Below are 19,024 nucleotides of genomic sequence, written 5' to 3' on the forward strand. Positions count from 1 at the left end.
GCGGCGACCGTTTGGAACTGGTCTGGTAAGACATTGTCCCCAGGGGCTCTTCCCGCCGTTCTTTTCTTTTCTTCGTGCCATATTTTTCCGCCCGTTTAGACTTTCCCTCGCCCCCACTATCTGCCCCTGGGTCTCCGAGGATGGTCACTTGTCGGCTTAGAAAGCCAATTTTTTTATTTCACACGTCTGTTATGTCAAATCATGTGGTCGTTGTCGCATATTAACTGTTTGGGCGTATTAACGGAGTTTTCGTCTAAGAAATTTCATGCCGCTTCTCCGGGACGAAGCGAAGTATCCAAAATGGCTTAACTGAGGATCTCTTATAAATAAGAAGGCCAGCGTATAGGTTGTTCCACTATTATAATAGCAAAAAATAACTTGACGAACTTTCCCCGTTGAGATTTTATTTTCCAAATTCCAAGAATTTCCTGGGTATTAATGTTTTTAAAATGTGAAAACTTTTTCTTTCGTTACACCATCAAAATTGAACGCTTTTGAAAAAACTAATTATAATACCACCGTAAACAAAGGTTTTCTGAGCTTCTCGTTGAGGCGTCCTTGTAGTAATGATCTCGAAACAGCGACATTCCCCAAAATAACTATAAGGCTTCTTAATTATAATAATAATAATCTGAATAAATAAAATAATTAAATAATACTTTGATAATTAGACACTTTGTTAATCCTTAAAAATTTAAAAGAAGAGTTTTATAAACTTCGAACTGTATATTGGCTTTTGAGACATCAGAGATACCACAATTCGACCTTCCTTTTTGTAAGCAATCATGTCTAAAGCCTTTTCTTTGACAAGTTATCAATAACTGATGTTTTGCGCAACCATGCAGCTGGTGAATTTCCACTCGCCTTCTTCGCAGTTGATATTGCGCCTTTTCAGGAATTCTGTTGCCTTACTATAAAACTGCGGTCCGTTCACCAGAGGACGGAGTCTCACCAAGAAGCTATAGGTTTCTTTCTCCTAGATTTTACACAATTAAGGGGCGAGACGGGCGATGACAAAAAACGTATTTCAGTTGTATTTGTGATAAGTACATATAATATCTGCTTTTACTATGTGGGACAAATATTCAAGAGTGAAGAGCAAGAGAAAATATATATAATTATACTTTTATATCGTTCTCTTTTTTTTTTCTCGCACGCGATGTCACAAAAGAGTGAAACACTTAGTCGTTTTTTGTAAAGCCAACACTGAACCAATAATCGGTCACAATTGCTGACACTTTATTAACCTTAAAAATATCTGTCTCGGTTGAATGTGGTCAACAAAACTGCTACATTACATTTTTGCCATCAGTCAGAGCTTTCTACCTTGAGCAGCAAGTGTTTGTAAATTTTTCCGTCCGATGTGCAAGGAGATATGTCTAGACCAATATAATGCGCTCTTAAGACGGAATGTATCTTTTTGTTATAATTGCTGTCGATATAAGCTGCCGTCTTCGGTCACTCAAGAGTTCTGAAAACAAAGTCGGTTATAAGAATCGCCCCACAGGTAAGGGAATCCAATACATTCTGGGATTCTGGATTCCATGCCCTAGATTCCGAATTCTCTGTCAGTGGAATGGTATTCCGGACTCCAATTGTTAGTAGGAGTCCAGATTCCTTGAGCTGTATTTCTGATTCCAAAGTCCAGGATTCCGGATTCCAGAAGGGAAAATTTCCTGGTTTCAGAATCCGGATTCCCTTATATGGAGTTTAGTTATTTTTAGTCCCGTGAGGGACTGAGAGCTAGTTAATTGAAATCTTGCGCACTCATTTGCAAAGGCGTGGGATTGCCAAATTAGTGCACTCTTCTAGAATGTTGACTTCAACACTGATAAGTAGTCGGTCAAACTCTTTTCTACGTTTTAACTAGTTTTTATTTTGAAAATCCCTATCTTAGGTGATTGTGGTCAAAACAACCTACGCATTACAGTTCTGACACCAGCCAGAGGTTTTTACCTTGAAGGGCATGTGACTTCAAATCGTTCAGTGGAACTAAATCTAGACTGCCAAGATCAATGCGCCCTTGCTAGAGAATGTGTTTCGTATAATATTGGTCCAATGATAAACACCAGGATGGCCTGTGAACTGAGTAACTCAGATCACTTGCAACACCCAGAGGATCTCAAACCAAGAAAAGACTGGACCTACAGAGGCACAGAGGTATTTATCCCCTCCCAGATGAATTTTAAACCATTTCATCATGTAGTGGTGGATTTATGATGATTCTAAGCCAGTGATGAAAAGGATCATAAAAATAACGGTGTTGGCGGTATATGCAATGTACTATAATTCTATAACTTAATATTCAAAATTTAACAACGTACATAATACATAATTGCTGAAGCTGATCCAATGAATAATTCATTGAAACTGTTTTCCTTTTAACAGAATCTTTGCGCCACTGAGCCCTGAGGGAGGTTAGGGGGTTATCACTAAGGGTTTTTGTGCGCCCTCAATTTTTCTTCCTTTTTTTTAAAAAAAAAAGTTAAAGTGATACAAAAGAGAATAACGCAAACATCAACACATAGTTTGCGATATTTATTCCTTTTCTTTCCAGTGGACACTGATCTACGACGATTTTTCCAAGTAGGGAAACGATTAAACAGCAAAGGGGGTCTATATACTTAGCCTGTGTACAGATGCCCCCTCAGTAAAGCAATTCCCCTTTGCCGACTTTTTACTAAGGGGAGGGGCGTCTGAACACAGGCTAAATATAGTGACTGTGACCGACACAGCCGATGGGAATGGGGGGAGGGTTGAAGGGGGAGGGGCGGATGGACACTCTAAAAATGACTTGATGTCTTGGTACTACTGCACACCGTATTAGCGATCTACTACAATCCGTTTGTTTATAAGAGATGTTTTATTTAAATATAGTTGGTAGTAAATATAGTGGCTGCTAAGATCACGGCTATCATATTGCGTTAAAGTGATAAAGCTTGGAAACGCTACACTGTTCATTCATTCAGTTAATTCAAGTTCGCAGAAATTGTGCTGATGTCTATGAAGCCGGTTTTCGAACCAGTGGTGTCTACACTATCGACCCTGATGATGCTGGAGCCTTTGATGGGTACTGTGACCAAAAAACAGCCGGTGGCGGATGGACTGTGTTCCAAAAGAGACTGGACGGCTCGGTAGATTTCTATCGCGGCTGGGACGACTACAAACGAGGCTTTGGAAATCTGAATGGTGAATTTTGGCTCGGGCTGGACAAGATTCATCGCCTGACGAAAGGACGCAGCAAGCTTCGGGTTGATCTGGAAGACTTCGATAACCAAACAGCTTACGCTGAATACGACTCATTTGCTGTTGATGATGAACAGAGCAAGTACAAGCTGGAACGTCTTGGACAATATGCTGGTAAGACACAACACCACAGTTAAAAAATTAAAGAAATAATAATGAAGTTCCACGCCGTCGTAAGATCAGTGCAACAATTTACAGTTTATATTTTACATTCCAATTTTAAGGAGGCCTAGCTTCAGCTACATGCTCAATAATTTCTGAATTTTCATTATAACCACCAGCATTTCTCGAATAATGTTCCAACAAGAGAGAATATCGGTCAGAGAGGCAATCTTAGCCCGGTAGCCGAGATATGTGATTTTCACTAAAGTTATATTTAGAGGCTGGATTAAACGGAAATCTATTTCCTGGAACGTCCGCACATTTAAATTAATTCTTTGAAACGTCACCACCAAGTCCACCACGATTAACGCCCAGTCCAAAATAATTCGTTTTCGTTTGAAAATGTATTATTTCGCTCTGTTAAGGCCTGCCTTCCACACTAATACACTGAGCATTTTCATCCAAAACGCATCGATTTGAGAACGCTTTTGAAAGTAACGCATAGCGTGGATGGCAGAAAACGCAGCAAAATGAAAACGATGACGTCATATGTACCAAAATATCGCATGGGCGTGTATTTGTAGCATGCGCATAGGGTTCAAATAACGTCACAACGTGCAATTCTACCGTTTAGTGAACGTTTTAGTGTGGACGGTCAAAAACGCATCAAAACGGTAGCTTTGGACTCGAATCGATTGATGTGTTTTCGCTGACAACAAAAACGCATTAGTGTGGACAGGGCCTTATTGCGACACACCAAGAGAGCATAATAACCTCCCTATCCGACAACACTGAATAAAAGTTTGTGGACCTCTCCAGTAAACCAACTTCCGATAAATTTGAAGCGTTTAATTGGTGTAAAAATAATTTAGTGAAATTCGCATATTCCAAGGGCGAGAATGGGTGTTTCTGTAATAAAATCACTACATTAACAGTAAATTATGTACGTGTAATTAGTCATCATTATGTAGGTCACTAATCTGATATTCTTAGCCTTGGCTTAATGGAATAAACACAAGATCATACACAGATCAGTCTGATTGATATCTCCGAAACTGGTACCGAGACCCGGGATTGAACCAGGGACCTTCAGAAACTGGTGCCGAGACCCGGGACGCGAATCGTCCACTATCATTAACAAAACTTATCAAGGAAACCAACAGCACGGACAAAATCTCCAAAAGATCAGTATTAAGCTTATCCTCAAAGCTATACGACCCCTTGGGATTTGTGGAACCAGTGACAGTAAAAGCGAAAATAATGATGCAGGAACTATGGAAACACAACCTAACATGGGACAAAGAACTTCCAACACTTCACGATCAAGCATGGTACTAAGGTTCAAACTGGTCTGAACACCCTCTATGCCGAGTTTCTCTTTCACTTGGGTGGTAACGAAGGTCGTGTCACTTGCATCGTCTAGGAGTGCGTACACCTATATTTGCTTTTCGGGATTAGCCTTGTGAAACAGATCGACCATTGACTATTCGACAATTGGTGATCAAGCTTGCGTTGCCCGGGACTGAGCTGTGTGCCGCGCTAATCGCGTTTGAATTTGATGATTCGGGAACTGGCTTGCTTTCACTCCTGGCTTCCCTTTGAGGCTATTTCTTCTTCGGTTGAAGAACGCTCGATTTTGCTTTCGTGTCTGGCTGTGGGTTGCTGGATTTGAGTTTTACTCCATGGAGGAGTGTCTGATGGCGCCTTCCGCATTCTTCACAAGTGAATCTTTCAAGACAACCCGCTGACATGTGACCCCTTTTAAAGCAGCCGTAACAAAGTCCCTTTTCACGAATGACATCACTGCGCTAGTCTACTGACTTCTTCAAGAAACTGCTGCATTTAACGAGTGAGTGCTGGCCTTCGCAGAGAGTACAGGGCTGATGCGATTTCTCACTGGCGATTTTTGATTCCATGGGCAAGCCTCCGGTCGCAAGGGACGTTCCGCTAGCTCTGTCAACGCCTTTGCTCTTTGGTCGAATTTTTCGTCCGAACGTCGGTTGGTTTACTGTAACTGTCTTATTTCTTTCTTTCTTTAGCGCGTCTGGTGAGAAAATAGGGTCGTTCGCTAGTTCTGCTTCTTCCTTAACGAATTTTACGAAGTCGCTAGAGGTGATAATCTTCTTTGTTTTCCGTTTGTGCTTCATGGGCGTGCCTACACCACTTAACGCCAGAATAGGAAGGAAGCTTAGCACTGATCTGAAGGAGTGTTTGTGTTGAGTCAAGATCTCCCATAGACTTCATTGTTTTCATCGCTTCTTCACATCGCACAAGAAAGTCAGAGAACTCCTGGACACCACTACTATTTCCCTCACTGATCTGCGGCCATTTTCTAAGGCTAGACTTATACGCTTCTGCCACATTCACTGGATTTCCAAAGCGGTGGTCAAGCAGTTTCCGGGCTTCTTTGTAAGCGCTGTCCGAGCTCATACCTAGATATCCTTTCACAACTTCGTTCGCCTTATCCTTAGTCTACTTGTCTAGGAAGAAGAGACGATCCTGTCCAAAAACACATTAGCGGAAATGATGGAATCAAAGGCAGTTATAAACGCTGGATACTCGAATGGATCTCCAGAAAAGACAGGCGGCTTTTTTACTGGAAGATGGGTAGTCTTCTGCTGACTTATTATCATCGAACTTAACTCTGCTTGTTTTGCTTGAAGGTTAACTATTCGCGCATAGTAGCGCTGATATCTGGACTAACGTACGGCGAGGATGAGAAAAACGGTTCTGGTCGCAGAATCTCGGGAGACTGTGGTAAGTTACTTGGGACGAAGGGAGGATCGTTCGGGTCCACAGGAAAATCTCTCTCATTCTTAAAAACCTTTCGGGACCCGTGCCTGGTTTGAGATCTTGTTTCACGCTTTTGTTTTCTTCCTTAGTTTGTCTTCATCTATTATTCTTCTAATCGCATCCTCTTCGGCATTCGCAATAGCCATTTCCTTTTCAACATGTAATGTATTTCTCTTTCTTTATCGAAAAGTTCCATTTCGGCTCGTAACTTCGCTGCTTTAGCGACTGCATCGACTAAGGCAAGAGAAATTCGATGAGACGAGGAAGATCGAGAAGACCTGACACACGACTTCCTACTGTGCCTGGACTTCTCGGATGGGAGTCGAGTGCATTTTCTCCAGTGCCTGAATGCGCTCGCAGATTCTTATCCTACATTCAGTTAACTCTCGATCACGGATACCGAACCATTGGTAGGAGGCGTCTTTTTCTTCTGGCGATTGCAACAAATCATCGTACGCCTTTTGCGCGTCATTAAACTCATCTTTCAAGCGATCTAAATAATCCCTCTCTGAGGCTAATTGTTCAATTGTTGTCTCAGGTAAGTCACGTATTATATTGATCTTCTCTATCTGCCTTTTCAGTTTCGCAAGCGCACAATCACGGTTAGCTTGTTTAATCCCTAACTGGTAAGCTTTTCCTTTTTCCGTCATTTTTCTTGTGCGAGGAGCTTCAGTTTTCGAAATAGCCTGCGTAGCTGGCGGTATTGTGTGGGTGGGAGATTAAAGTTTTGGCGGCGGAGCCGTGTTCCAAAAAAAAGTCAAATCTCACTCGACTATATTACAACGGCTCCGCCGCCAAATCTCACTCGACTACTACACAATACCGCCAGCTACGCAGGCTATTTTCGAAATGGAAGATGTGACGCTTGTCACGCTCTTTGACGCCGGATGTGTTTGTTTTGGCGCATTATCTCGGGTAGGTGTCGGCGCATGGTTACGAAGGTATGCGATGCTAAAGACACTCATAAGGCCATCAAATAAAGTTTCAAATGTTCAAGCAATGTTCAACAAATGTTCATAACCATCAGCGAACAAGACTGGCGATATTTTACTGTGGCTGCCGACGACCCAAACAATCAAAAGAGAAACGAAACTTCGCGGGGTGTATCGCAGCAGGTTAGATTAGGGACTATTTTACGGGTAGGCAAAACAAGAAAACCACGGAAACCAAAGGTGACGGTTAACGGTGATTTAATTCCAAATTCCAAAGACCGAAATCTATGGACCAAAGATTGACCGTGAACTGAAATAACAATACAAAAATCTCTTTCAATTCGGCGAAAAGGCGATACTGAGACAAATAACGCGTAATCAACAAACAAAAGCTTGAAAAGGTAATAAAGCGATTCTATAATGATTAGGTCGATCAATTTTGAACTTAATAAATTATCCACTTGGTTTAAGGCAAACAAACTCTCCTTAAACCTAAAGAAAACAAACTTTATGTTATTTAAGCCTAGACAGAAAAGGTATCATTTTCCAATGCAAGTATGCATAAACGAACAGAGAATCGAACAGGTTAAGGAAACGGTCTTCCTCGGTGTAGTCCTTGATGAACATCTGTCTTGGAAACCGCACATTTCTCAAGTAGCTCGTAAAATCTCGAAATCAATAGGTGTCATTAATAGAGCAAGATTTTTTCTACCTAAACCGTGTCTAAAAACGCTTTATTATTGTTTAGTTTATCCTTATCTTCATTATTGTATTATTGTCTGGGGATCTACGTACAAAACCAATCTTCGCCGTCTTGTCTCTTTGCAAAAGCGAGTTATCAGAATTATTTCTAAATCAACTTTCGATTCTCATTCAGACCCTATTTTCAAAGAATTAGAGCTACTAAAACTTTCTGATATTAGACAGCTAGAATTAGGTAAACTTATGTTTTCTCTTAACCATTCTCTTTTGCCTTCAAAGTTCAACAATTATTTTTCTTTAAACAAACAAGTCCATAGCTATGCCACTAGACACGCGAACGATTTTCACCTTCCTTCTTGTAGAACAAACCTTCGTAAATTTTCTGCCAGTTTCCAAGGATCTACTTATTATAACACTATAGAAAATGATATTAAAGAATCTAATTCTCTCCACTTATTCAAAACGAAATTGAAAAAAAAATTATATATGAATTATTAGTTATAAATCTTGTAGTAAATTGTAAATTTACGTTATATTACGTTATATTATTTTTATACTTATTGTTACTTGTACCATACCTTATATTTTGTCAACTCAGTCTATGTAATTAGTTAATTTATACTTACCTTCATTGTATTTTGCTGTCGATCCTGGCCTTACCGTTACTGTTAACTTTATTTTTACTCTGAGGGAGCCCAATGTCTATAAGCCTCATGGTTTCTGTTTGGGCTTCCTCGCCACTTTCATTTGCTTTTGTGTAACTGTCTTGTTTTATCGTTATTTGTATTTTGTGGTAAATCAAATAAAGTTAAAGTTAAAGTTAAGACGGTAAAATCTACTTAAAGGCTACATAGACTGAAATTAGACATTAATTCCATAAATCTGATCTTAATTCTTGTACTATAAAGCAAAATTGTGGGCGTTGCTCTAACAGGCGTTCAAATCCGCTTTTATTTTCGCTCATGAAACAATTATAAATCAATTAAGCTTAAATCTGTATACTTGTACAGTAACATTCGTGTACTTTTACCCCGGGGAGGGCACTTGGGTATTTTTTGGGTGGATATGTGCCGCCCGGGACTCCAAATTGGCACCCCGTTCTAAAAAAAATTTCCCCTAAAACTGATACCCCGTTCTAGAATTGGGCCAATTTTTTATACCCCGTCCTAGAATTCGCCCTAAAACTGATACCCCGTTCTAGAAATGGGCCAATTTTTTATACTCCGTTCTAGAAAGTTTGTAAATTGAAATAGCCCTGTTTTTTTCAAAAGATATTTCTTCATTTGTTCGACTTATACATCAAATAAATGCTTCTTCATAATCAGCAACAATTTTAAGCAGAAGATAAAGCCTTGATCCACAATTTTTTATACCCCGTTCTAAATCAGGAGCTTCAAAATCACGACCCCGTTGGGCAGCACATACCCGTATAGGTAATGTATGGGAGTGCCCCCCACCGGGACTTTTACCCACTGACTAAAGAACGAAACTAAACGATATAACAAAAGAAATCACTTACATATCGGTCCCGCTTGTACCAAAGGTTAAGACAAATCACAAAACGATGTCACGACGCGAATCCTACTTGACTTTTCCTGCCCACGCCCAAGGAGGGCGTCGATAAAACCCGGAACATGGAACATTCCGGAACATGCCGGAACATTCCGGAACATCCCGGAACATCCCGGAACATCCCGGAACATGAAAAAATAAAAATAATTTTCATGAAAAAAAATATATATATATATAATAATAATAAAATAATTTTTGTAAAAACTATTAATAACGTAAAATAACAAAAGAAAAACGAAAAATAATGAAAAATAATGAAATAATCAAGAAAAAGAAACTGGTATCCTCTCTGAGTATGAGAAAACAACATTTTGTCGCAACAAATTAAAATTTGTTGGGCGAGTGAGGGTTCATGCAAATGACAGTAACGAGTGAAGGCTTGCTTCTAAATTCAAAATATATTAAAATGGGTCGCAAGGAGAGGTTTTTCTTAAGCTTTCCTCACACAGCTACCTCTTGTAATTGTTTGCCGTGAGTTAATCATTTGGCGGTTATCCATTTACGGTTCTGCAATGGTCTGAAATGTCTGTGCAGTATTTCATGTCAAGCCAAGTTGGTAAGTAGCTCATTTCAAGCCAACATATAGTCTCCTTATATATAAACGACATTTGCTTACTTGAGGTGCTTTGCTTTACTTGAACATGAATTACTTACAGACTAGGCGGCCCTGTGAACTTAAGAAGAGTATAGGGGCTCCTGTGTTTGGATTTTAGTGGACAATACTCACATTCGTGGTAGTTTCTGTACTGTTTACAGTCAGCATGATATTTCAGACGTCTCCTCGAGTCGCAAGAGGAGTTTGCGAGGAGACGGCTAAAATTCAGGCTAACTGATAACAGTTAGAAACTACCGCTGCGCTACCACTGCCACTGCAACTATTCACGGCGAATGTGAATCTTTAAATTTAATTATCCACGTCCAAAGCGATGAGCCCCTAAGCTCTTCTTACGGTCGCAAAGCCGTAAATGGATAACCGTTAATCAGCATAGCAAACGTTTACAAGAGGTGGCTGTGTGACGAAAGCTTGAAAACCCTCTCCTCGCGACCCATTTTAATATATTTTGAATTTAGAAGCAAGCCTTCACTTACTACTGTCATTTGAATGGACCCTCACTCGCCCACTGCAAAAAATTAATTGCAACAAAATATTGTTTTCTCATACCTTGAGATGATACCTGTTTCTTTTTCTTTGTTTGTTTGTTTCTTTCTTTATTTTTCGTTTTTATGTTATGTTATGTTATTTATTTTGTTATTATAAATTTTTACAAAATTGTTTTCTATCTATTGTTCCTTTTATTATTTATTATTATTAATATTATTTAATTAATTAATTATTTTTTCATAAAAAAAATATTTTAATTTTTTCATGTTCCGGGATGTTCCGGGATGTTCCGGAATGTTCCGGAATGTTCCGGAATGTTCCATGTTCCTGGTTTTATCGACGCCCCCAAAAGGACGCTAACGCGCGCTTTTATACCCGCGTGGGGACGCCGAAATATCTCATTACAAAACCAATAGAAAATCAGGTAAACATTGTAACTACGCTAGCAACTAACAACTAGCAACTTGTTCTTATGTCTTGTCCTTTACATTTTTCAATGGACAAAACCCTGTTATCACAGCAGTTGTTATTGCACTTGGTACTGTAAACTACTATTGTACTTTTCTGCTAGCGAGAAAGTGTGCGAAACATGTTAACCAACTTACAAAGCTTCAGGCGAAAGAATCGTCGATCCTGGCTCTGTAAAATAATGTAGTTTCTTAGCTCGTTGTTCGACAAGTCCAGTGGCCTTTATCTTTGCCCAAAGAGAACTCAATCTGATCTCGTTTTGCTACTTAAAACTTGATCAAAATTCTCAAAAAGTCTTGCCTTTTGCAGGTACCTTTTTTTGAATAGCTTGCCCAGCTTACTCCATCCGCAGTGAGCTAGTAAACTGCTTACAATAATGTCATGGGGTAACTCAACCGAATATAATCGAAACTGATCTACATCAGTAAGAGGATTAAGTGAGATGGTGAGGTATACAACTAGAGGTCATGTGGCTGAAAAGAGTTGGTCAACTGGTGCTACCAAGGCGACGACTGAGAAAAAGCTAGCTAGTGCAAACCCCATTTATTCTGAGTCGATCAGCCAATCTTACTGACATTTCTTTTTGTGTGAATAAAATTTTGCTAAATGGAATTGATCTCGTTTTAAAAGGAACAGGGCAAAAAACAAAAAGTGCTTGGTTTGTTACGGAAACGTGACGGATATAAGAAACTTCCCGTTTCCGTCGAGTTTACAAAATACAGTCGACTCCCGATAACTCAACCTTCAAGGGAAATCGAAAAAAGGTTCGAGTTACCGGGAGTGAGAAGAAAATAGCCGAGAGTAAGGTAAAAAACAGTTTTTACTGCACGGTGAACATTTTAATCACATTTAATTGTAGAAATGTCAAGTGAAAATTAGAAGATACTTTTAGGTTATAAATCAGAACGTAACGTAACAAAACATAGCCTAAATAGAACATGCGTTTTACTCTTTTGAGAGGAAAAGCTGCTTCACGTTAGCCTGTGACAATCTACAACACGTCAATAGGAAATCCAAAATTCAATGTTTCGTACGCCAGTAGACGGCTTTTTTCCCGACTTTTTAAGGGCTCAAAACATGGTTCGAGTTATCGAGGGTAAAATTATATAGAAAATGACCTGAAGGGAAACGAAAATTGGTTCGAGTTAGCGGGAGTTCGAGTTATCGAGGGTTCGAGTTACCAAGGGTAAAATTACAGTGAATGTATGACGGAAATCCAGGGGAAATCGATTTTGGTTCGAGTTAGCGCGAGGTTCGAGTAAGCGAGGGTTCGAGTTATCGGGAGTCGACTGTACAGAAAAAAGTTATTTCGTCCTGTGAAACGCTCTATATGCGAGCCGTCTAAAGTGTAACTATTATGATCGAAATGATGATGACTAATGGAACTGCATTTTGTTCAGGTTATATCCGGAACAACTGTGTAGACTAGAAAGTGTCACCCGTTTACCTTCACTTACAGGGAAAAATTACGCCAAGTCAATATTCAGATAAAATAACTAAAGATTAAAGAGTGTGTTAAGTAGACTGTAACATAGTTAGGGTTAAATGCACTCTTTGTAACGGTAAAAATGCCCGTTTTACTTATTTGGAGTGCTGCTACTACTCTCTCACTTTCCCGCCGAAACGTCTAAAGACAGGTTATTTAGGACCATTAATAAGAATTTATGGTAAGAAATGAGGTTCTTGTTTATCTTTTTAGGAACTGCTGGTGACTCTCTTGCATGGCATCATAATATGTCATTCTCCACCAAAGATCAAGACAATGACCAAGATCCTAGCGGTAGCTGTGCCATTTGGTTTGAGGGAGCCTGGTGGTACAATAAATGTCATGCCTCCAACTTAAATGGTCGCTATCTTAATGGGAGTCACTCCTCTTATGCCAACGGTGTAAACTGGGCTCACTGGAAAGGCCAGCATTACTCCGCCAAACGGGCTGAAATGAAAACCAGCCAGTAGAAGCCTAATCCGTACAGTTGAGCCCTGTATACAGACACTGAAGGGACAAAGCAACTACTATGGAGATTTCCGTTTTAAAGAGGTCACCACGATAACGCCACTTGTCACATTCAAGACTCCGCTGATAGTATTATATGTAGCCTGAACATTTAACAAGCATTATTGAGGGCGCTCAGAAGGGCTCTGGTACTCGCAACCCAAAACCCGCCTGGATGACCCAAATAACGTCTGTTGCTCACAGGCTAGTCTTAAGTGTTAGGCAACGAAATAGTACGTCCATTATTGTTTATAAACTGTATCTAAATTGATTAATATACAGTAGTGAAACACTGAAGGCCATTTATACGAAAACATAAATGTAAAATAAAACGACGCGTCTCGGATAAGATACGTCGCTTACATAAGACTCTCATTTCCAGTTTCAGTAACCTGCCTCCCATAATAAAATAAACGGTTGCGCCGTTAGCATGTAGCATACTATAATGATAGTTTTTTTCAAACTTTATTGTTTGCTTTTAACTAAATCTTTTCTGCTGGTAATCTCTTGTCAGACCTGGTGATAGGGATAGATGTGCTTGGTCTGTGCTTTGAATTGTTGCTGGCCAGACTTTCAAATTTTTCGGGTGGAAGAATTTTATTTTTTTTGCTTTTCTTGCTAGAAATTCGGTGCACTTTTTGCGCTTTTCAGCAAGTTGTATATCACATATGTGTTCATTTTAAGCTGAAATTACAATAAAAATGCAGGTGAAACAGCATTCAGATGCCACATGAGTTTCTGCCTTACCTTGTTAGTTGCGTTTATAATTGTCAGCCCTATTGTAAGGTTACAGTGTGCTCATACACCTTGATTTTACATCTTCTTCGACCATTGAGGAAATTTCTGCAAGCTCTTATCTAATAGATTTCCTACGATTTTCTGAAGTTTAATTTTTTTACATTTGATTACCCAGGTTAGGCTATTTTTCGTGGAAAAAGGAAGCCTAAAAGTTTGGGATTCGAAAATGTGATGGGGAGAGGAATCAGAAAAATTATCACTTTTGTAAAACGTTTTAACGTTTTCATATTGGATCTCAAATTTTTGGTAAATAAATATTGAAGAGCTCAAGAATTTGTAAAAGAATCAAGTTCCCCTTAGATGACCAAAGAGACTAAATTTTATAGCTTCGCTTAGAATGCATTTTTAGACATCTAAAAGTACTCTGGATAGCCTTAAAAGTGTTTTCAATGCATTTAGGAGGAAACCCGCTTTGTTGGGTGCATATAAGATGGTCGTTAACTATACAGGGGTCGGACGCCATAGCAGGTTTAAAATCCAGTAGATTTTGCATATACTCATCTTAGTTCTGGCTAGAAAATAATCAGTTCCATTTATCTTGAAGGCAACTGAAAATATCCTCTTTGAACGGTCGGCATGCCGTTAGGAAACGTCCTCCAAAGTGAGGGTGTTTAAAAAGGGACCTTTTCTTGGTAGTGGAGGGAAAACGGTGGCTTCATCTTTGGGACGGAGACACCCGTGCTGGAAGTAACACTTTCTTAGTCTGCAGTGTTTTTTCTGCCCTCTTTTCCCTCCTGAAACAGTTCTTCTAAGTTGGCATAATCAAATAATGAAATTTTGTCAAAATAACCCGTACTCCAGTCAATGATAGCCTCTGGCACACCGGCCTCTATCCAAACGTCAAATTCTCTACAATCATATATTAACCTATTGTGATCGCGTGTGTGTTAGGCTTGGATAAATTCTACTCATAAAATGACTTATTCTGCCTGCCGGCAGTGCTCGTAAAAATCGCTTATTCTGCTTAAAATTCTGGTCGGACACCCTTATTCTGCTCGGTATCCGAAAAAATTTTAGGCTCTCCGGGCCGTAGTCAGTTTTTTTTCGCAAATGTAGAATGGAACCTGGGCCTTACTCCTAAAAACTAATTGGATAAATCATTATGCGTAATGTGAGTTTAATGTGAGTGCGTTGTAGCTATTAAATAATCAAATTATTCACAAGGCTTATTTTTCCATTTTTTTTATACTATAGTTTTAAATTTTTCTTACCACTGTTATGTATATCATTAGTGCCGCTGATTTCCCTTATTCTGCTCGAAAATGCCTTATTCTGCCGGCAGAATGCTCGCCTCAAAAATCGCTTATTCTGCTAGAAATTCTACCGGCAGAATTTATGCAAGAAGCCTAGTGTGTGTGTGCTTCTATTGTTGTGTATGTCAGAAGTCGTCCCAGGTAAGGTAATCTGGAATCCGGGTAATTTTATTTATGGAATCAGGAATATTGGAATTCGGAATTCAGTTCAAGGAATCCGAAATTCCGCTAACGATTGGAATCCGGAATATAAGTTTTATTGACAAAGAATCCGCAATCCAGTTCCTGGAATCCAAGACAGTCTTGTATTACAAAAGCGCTTGGTGACAACCGTGACCTGCGGAGTACCACAAGACTAGTGCTCAGTCTGCTAACGTTCGAAGGGGCCAGTGAAGTATTGTAATGCGGATGCCTGCCACAAATCTGAGCCTTTTGAAAAAGCTTTTGCTACAAAGGTTTCATCTAAAAATTGGATTGCCAGTTTTACAAATAAAGGGCCTTACAAGAATGGCCGTAGATGGAGAAGGCTTGCAGAGCAAAGTCACTTTAAACGATGGCTATAAAATACCTCTCTTCGGTCTTGGAGTGTTCAAGGCTTTGGGTGATGATGGAAAAGACGCCGTGAAGTTTGCTCTGCAGAACGGATACAGAATGATTGATACTGCAGCTCTCTACGGGTAAGCATGTAGCATTGCGTTGTGAACCACTCGATCATATGATTAAAGAGAAAACTGAAATTAAGGGACGTCGTGTAAGTCGTCCGAGAACATCTGATTACCGTTGCATGAAGTACCCTTAGTATTGCCTATGGTGAAGTTACGCAATAGGACGGGAGAGAACCGTGTGTTTAATACCGTACCGTTCAAAAGTAAGTTGACAGTCTCTTGCGAGTCTCTATTCTCGACTCGATTCACGATTCTCGTTTCCATCCTCTTGCCAAAGTTTCGAAATGGTCCCATTTCATGTTATGACCAGTTGACGTGGCATTGTCACGTGCTTCCACATTTAAATTTTTGTTGTTATTCACACGGGTATTCAACGGTTTACTCAAGATGTATGTTGGAACATACGAAACGTCGAATTAAAGTCTTTTTTCTTTCCAGACATGCGTGTATGTTTCTTTATATTTATCACCTCAATTTGCTTACGTTTCTTATTTTAAAAACTAAGATGGCCAAAAAACAAAAGTATCTACGATCAAGTTTTCAAAAATCACAATTTCAATCCGAATTAAAAGTACTTCTTCAAGTTCGTGCATGGCTTTGTATATGCCGCCAAGTGTGTGATTTTTGTATCTTCTTTGAATGTTTTGAACTGTAATTTTTATCTTTCTCGCAATTTAGTGGCAGTTCCCACTGACTGAATTTCGATAAATTTCTTGACACAGCTCCGCTAAGAAGTACAGTATGTTGCCCAGTATCCGGCCACTTCAGTTAGAACATCACAATAACTTTCTTTTCTTAGCCGCAAGAATTCTGAAATTTGGCCCAGAGACAATTTATTTAGTCCTTAATATCATAATGACGACAGACAGGTTAGAGTGTTATGTAGGGTGCGTCAAGTCCGCGTTGAAAGCTTTCCGGCATCACTGGCGAACTTAAGCAAAATTCACTAAGTCAGAAGGAATTGAAGCCATCAGTTACGTAATTTCGTGAAGGTGCGATTGTCTTAGGCTTAGACTTCTAGGCCGTGCCATATCATTGTTATTGTCAAACAACAGAACTCTTTTCTGTTAATTATTTCTTCCACTCCGGCCAGTGTTGTTAAAAATTAGTGCCAGTTCAGCAACATAACGCTGGAGAAACCTCCTCAGCGAAATAATTATAAGCACCTGTCTTCAGCTTGTAGGGGAAAGCCAAAATTTTAAAGAAGTAAACCAGAATAAGCTCCGGCAAATTGATACAAAAGAGAGCCGTCTTTGCTCGGTCGCCTGAAGCATCAGATTTACGACAGTACCAGGCCTTTTCCGTCTCACGCTAAGCACTGTAAAACGAAGAAAAAATTCTGTTGATTTAAGAAATGCGGAATACTAATCAAAAGTATTTTCTAAAATGGGCACATTATAAGTAAACATGCTGTAAGAACGTTTCCGTTTAATTAACACAAAATTTGTCGTTCTGATCAGTAAACTCGACTGGAATTTCATTCGCGTTTTAGTCGAGTTCATGGAGTTTTTTAAGCGGTTCTCTTAGCCTTTGTCGTCGTATTTTGGTTGTTTAACATTGGGCAAGAACAGGGAATGAGTTTTAACACGTACTCGGAAAATACAAACAATATATTTGTTGTGTCTATTTTCACAAAAAGACCAAACTTATAAACCTTAAACACCAATGCAATTTGCCTTAGACTTCATTGAATACTAATTTTATGCTTTAATGGACGTCATACTCATGCCAAGCGCTATTGTTGTTCGCTGTTATGTACAAGGTTTAGCATTTGCAGTCATTATATTTAGTGCCTGTGGGGAGAAAAATGACTGGTATCTACGTTTGAGTTCAAACTAGTCATTTTCACCGAGAGAAGATTCACTCTACAAAGAATTGAAGATTAAAATTAGAGCAACTATTACAAAATCTCCAAAACAAGCTAAAACGGTTAATCGTATTTTTTCTAAAAAAAACTTTCCAGGAAAAGCATTTACCTTTACCTTAAAATTTCAATCAACAGAGTTAAAAGATCCGTTTTAAATTACAGGCCAGCTTTTTTTCATTAACTGTTACAGAGAATAAACAAAGTTTAAACCGTGAGTAACTAGGACGTTCGAGAGGCCCTACCGCGTAACATTAATGTTTTATTACTTCATCATCCGACTGACCTTCTCGTTGGCAAACTAATTAAAAGAAAAGAATGTCGAAAAGACATGTTAACTCCTTTTTAAAAATCCACGAGTGATTCTTTTATCTGTGTGAACTCAGACGTTACTAAATTATTTAATATTACTTCATTCTAATCGGGCATTGAAAACGGAAAATCATTCTTCAATTTATTTATACAAGACTCTTTTCAAAAATTGTAACATCCAACATACCATTTACCGTAACATTTTTTTGTTTGTTTGTTCGCTTTCTTTACAAGCCCGCCCGCCAGTAGCTGCTGTAGCGGGCCACAGTCTCGTACAATTGAATCCCCAAGAAGGTGACAGGACTGACACTTGGCTGGGCGGTCTCTTTCTACCGAGTACAAAAAACAAGATCTGTACTCTGTACTTGTTACAAACACGTCACGGTCTTTCCTGTCGCGTCCCCTGTCGCGCGTCGTCAAAAGGCGATCGATCGATCCAGAGCAACCTAGTCAGGAGGCAGCTCGCCAAAAAACGATTTTCGCTAAACATTTTGAGTAGAAGCAGGCAACATAGCTCAAAATCTTCGTCTTTCCATCCTGATTAAGAATTGTGCTGTTGCCCACTCCAGATGTTATGATATCAGTCATTAAGCGGGTTTTTTGTCTAGGCCCTCGTTCCTGTAGAATGAAAACGAGGCTGAACTGTAACATTTATATAAACCCAATAAAAAATGCACAATACGATGGGGAAATAGCTGAATCTTTGCTACTTGACGTTTAGAGCTCGATAGACAGTAGTGTGGGAGATAGAATGCGTCACGTGATCAGTTATGAAGAGTCACGTGACTTTCCAATAAAATCGATTTTAAAGCATAAAAGTCGCTCTATTCACACTTTTCTTTAATATAGTTTTCAACTTACTGACGTTTCTCACCTCGATTTACACATCCAACGATAAAAACACAAAAATGCAATAGGTGATCAGCTATGATAGGTCACGTGATGTAATGAAATCATTCTATTTTCAGGCATCCTATAGAGTTTCCAACCTATGTAACATTTCCCATGAGTTAGGATTTTTCATGTAAAAAGATGAACTTTCTTCTACTTGGCCGCACAGTTTAAGCCAGAAATACAAGCTTATAAACCACAAGCAAAGTATCTTATATCACACAAGACCACCATGTGACTTCCACCTTATCAAAGTTATAGGTCATGCTTCATTCGCCTCTGATGCAGTGTTCTTGTCGCTTCTGCACCTGTCGCCACATTTACATGCCTT

The 19,024-nt window shown here is 39.3% G+C and overlaps 1 protein-coding gene across 1 annotated transcript; it reads left to right on the forward strand.

Annotated features, from left to right (window-relative positions):
* The first annotated feature begins 1,410 nt into the window (after positions 1-1,410).
* On the forward strand, positions 1,411-13,239 carry LOC140925629 (microfibril-associated glycoprotein 4-like). The gene is made up of 4 exons (XM_073375543.1): positions 1,411-1,507; positions 1,898-2,160; positions 2,970-3,360; positions 12,617-13,239. Exons 1-4 carry the CDS (start codon positions 1,411-1,413, stop codon positions 12,871-12,873), a joined length of 1,008 nt encoding a protein of 335 aa, XP_073231644.1. The 3' UTR covers positions 12,874-13,239.
* The last annotated feature ends 5,785 nt before the right edge of the window (positions 13,240-19,024 follow it).

The sequence above is a fragment of the Porites lutea genome, chromosome 2 (genome assembly GCF_958299795.1).
Source record: "Porites lutea chromosome 2, jaPorLute2.1, whole genome shotgun sequence".
Classification (NCBI taxonomy): domain Eukaryota; kingdom Metazoa; phylum Cnidaria; class Anthozoa; order Scleractinia; family Poritidae; genus Porites; species Porites lutea.

Coding starts and splice junctions, on each gene's coding strand:
- LOC140925629 (XM_073375543.1), top strand. CDS start 1,411: ATGTATCTTTTTGTTATAATTGCTGTCGATATAAGCTGCCGTCTTCGG. Junction 1,508..1,897: donor TTATAAGAATCGCCCCACAG/GTAAGGGAATCC, acceptor TCCCTATCTTAG/GTGATTGTGGTCAAAACAAC. Junction 2,161..2,969: donor GGACCTACAGAGGCACAGAG/GTATTTATCCCC, acceptor TCATTCATTCAG/TTAATTCAAGTTCGCAGAAA.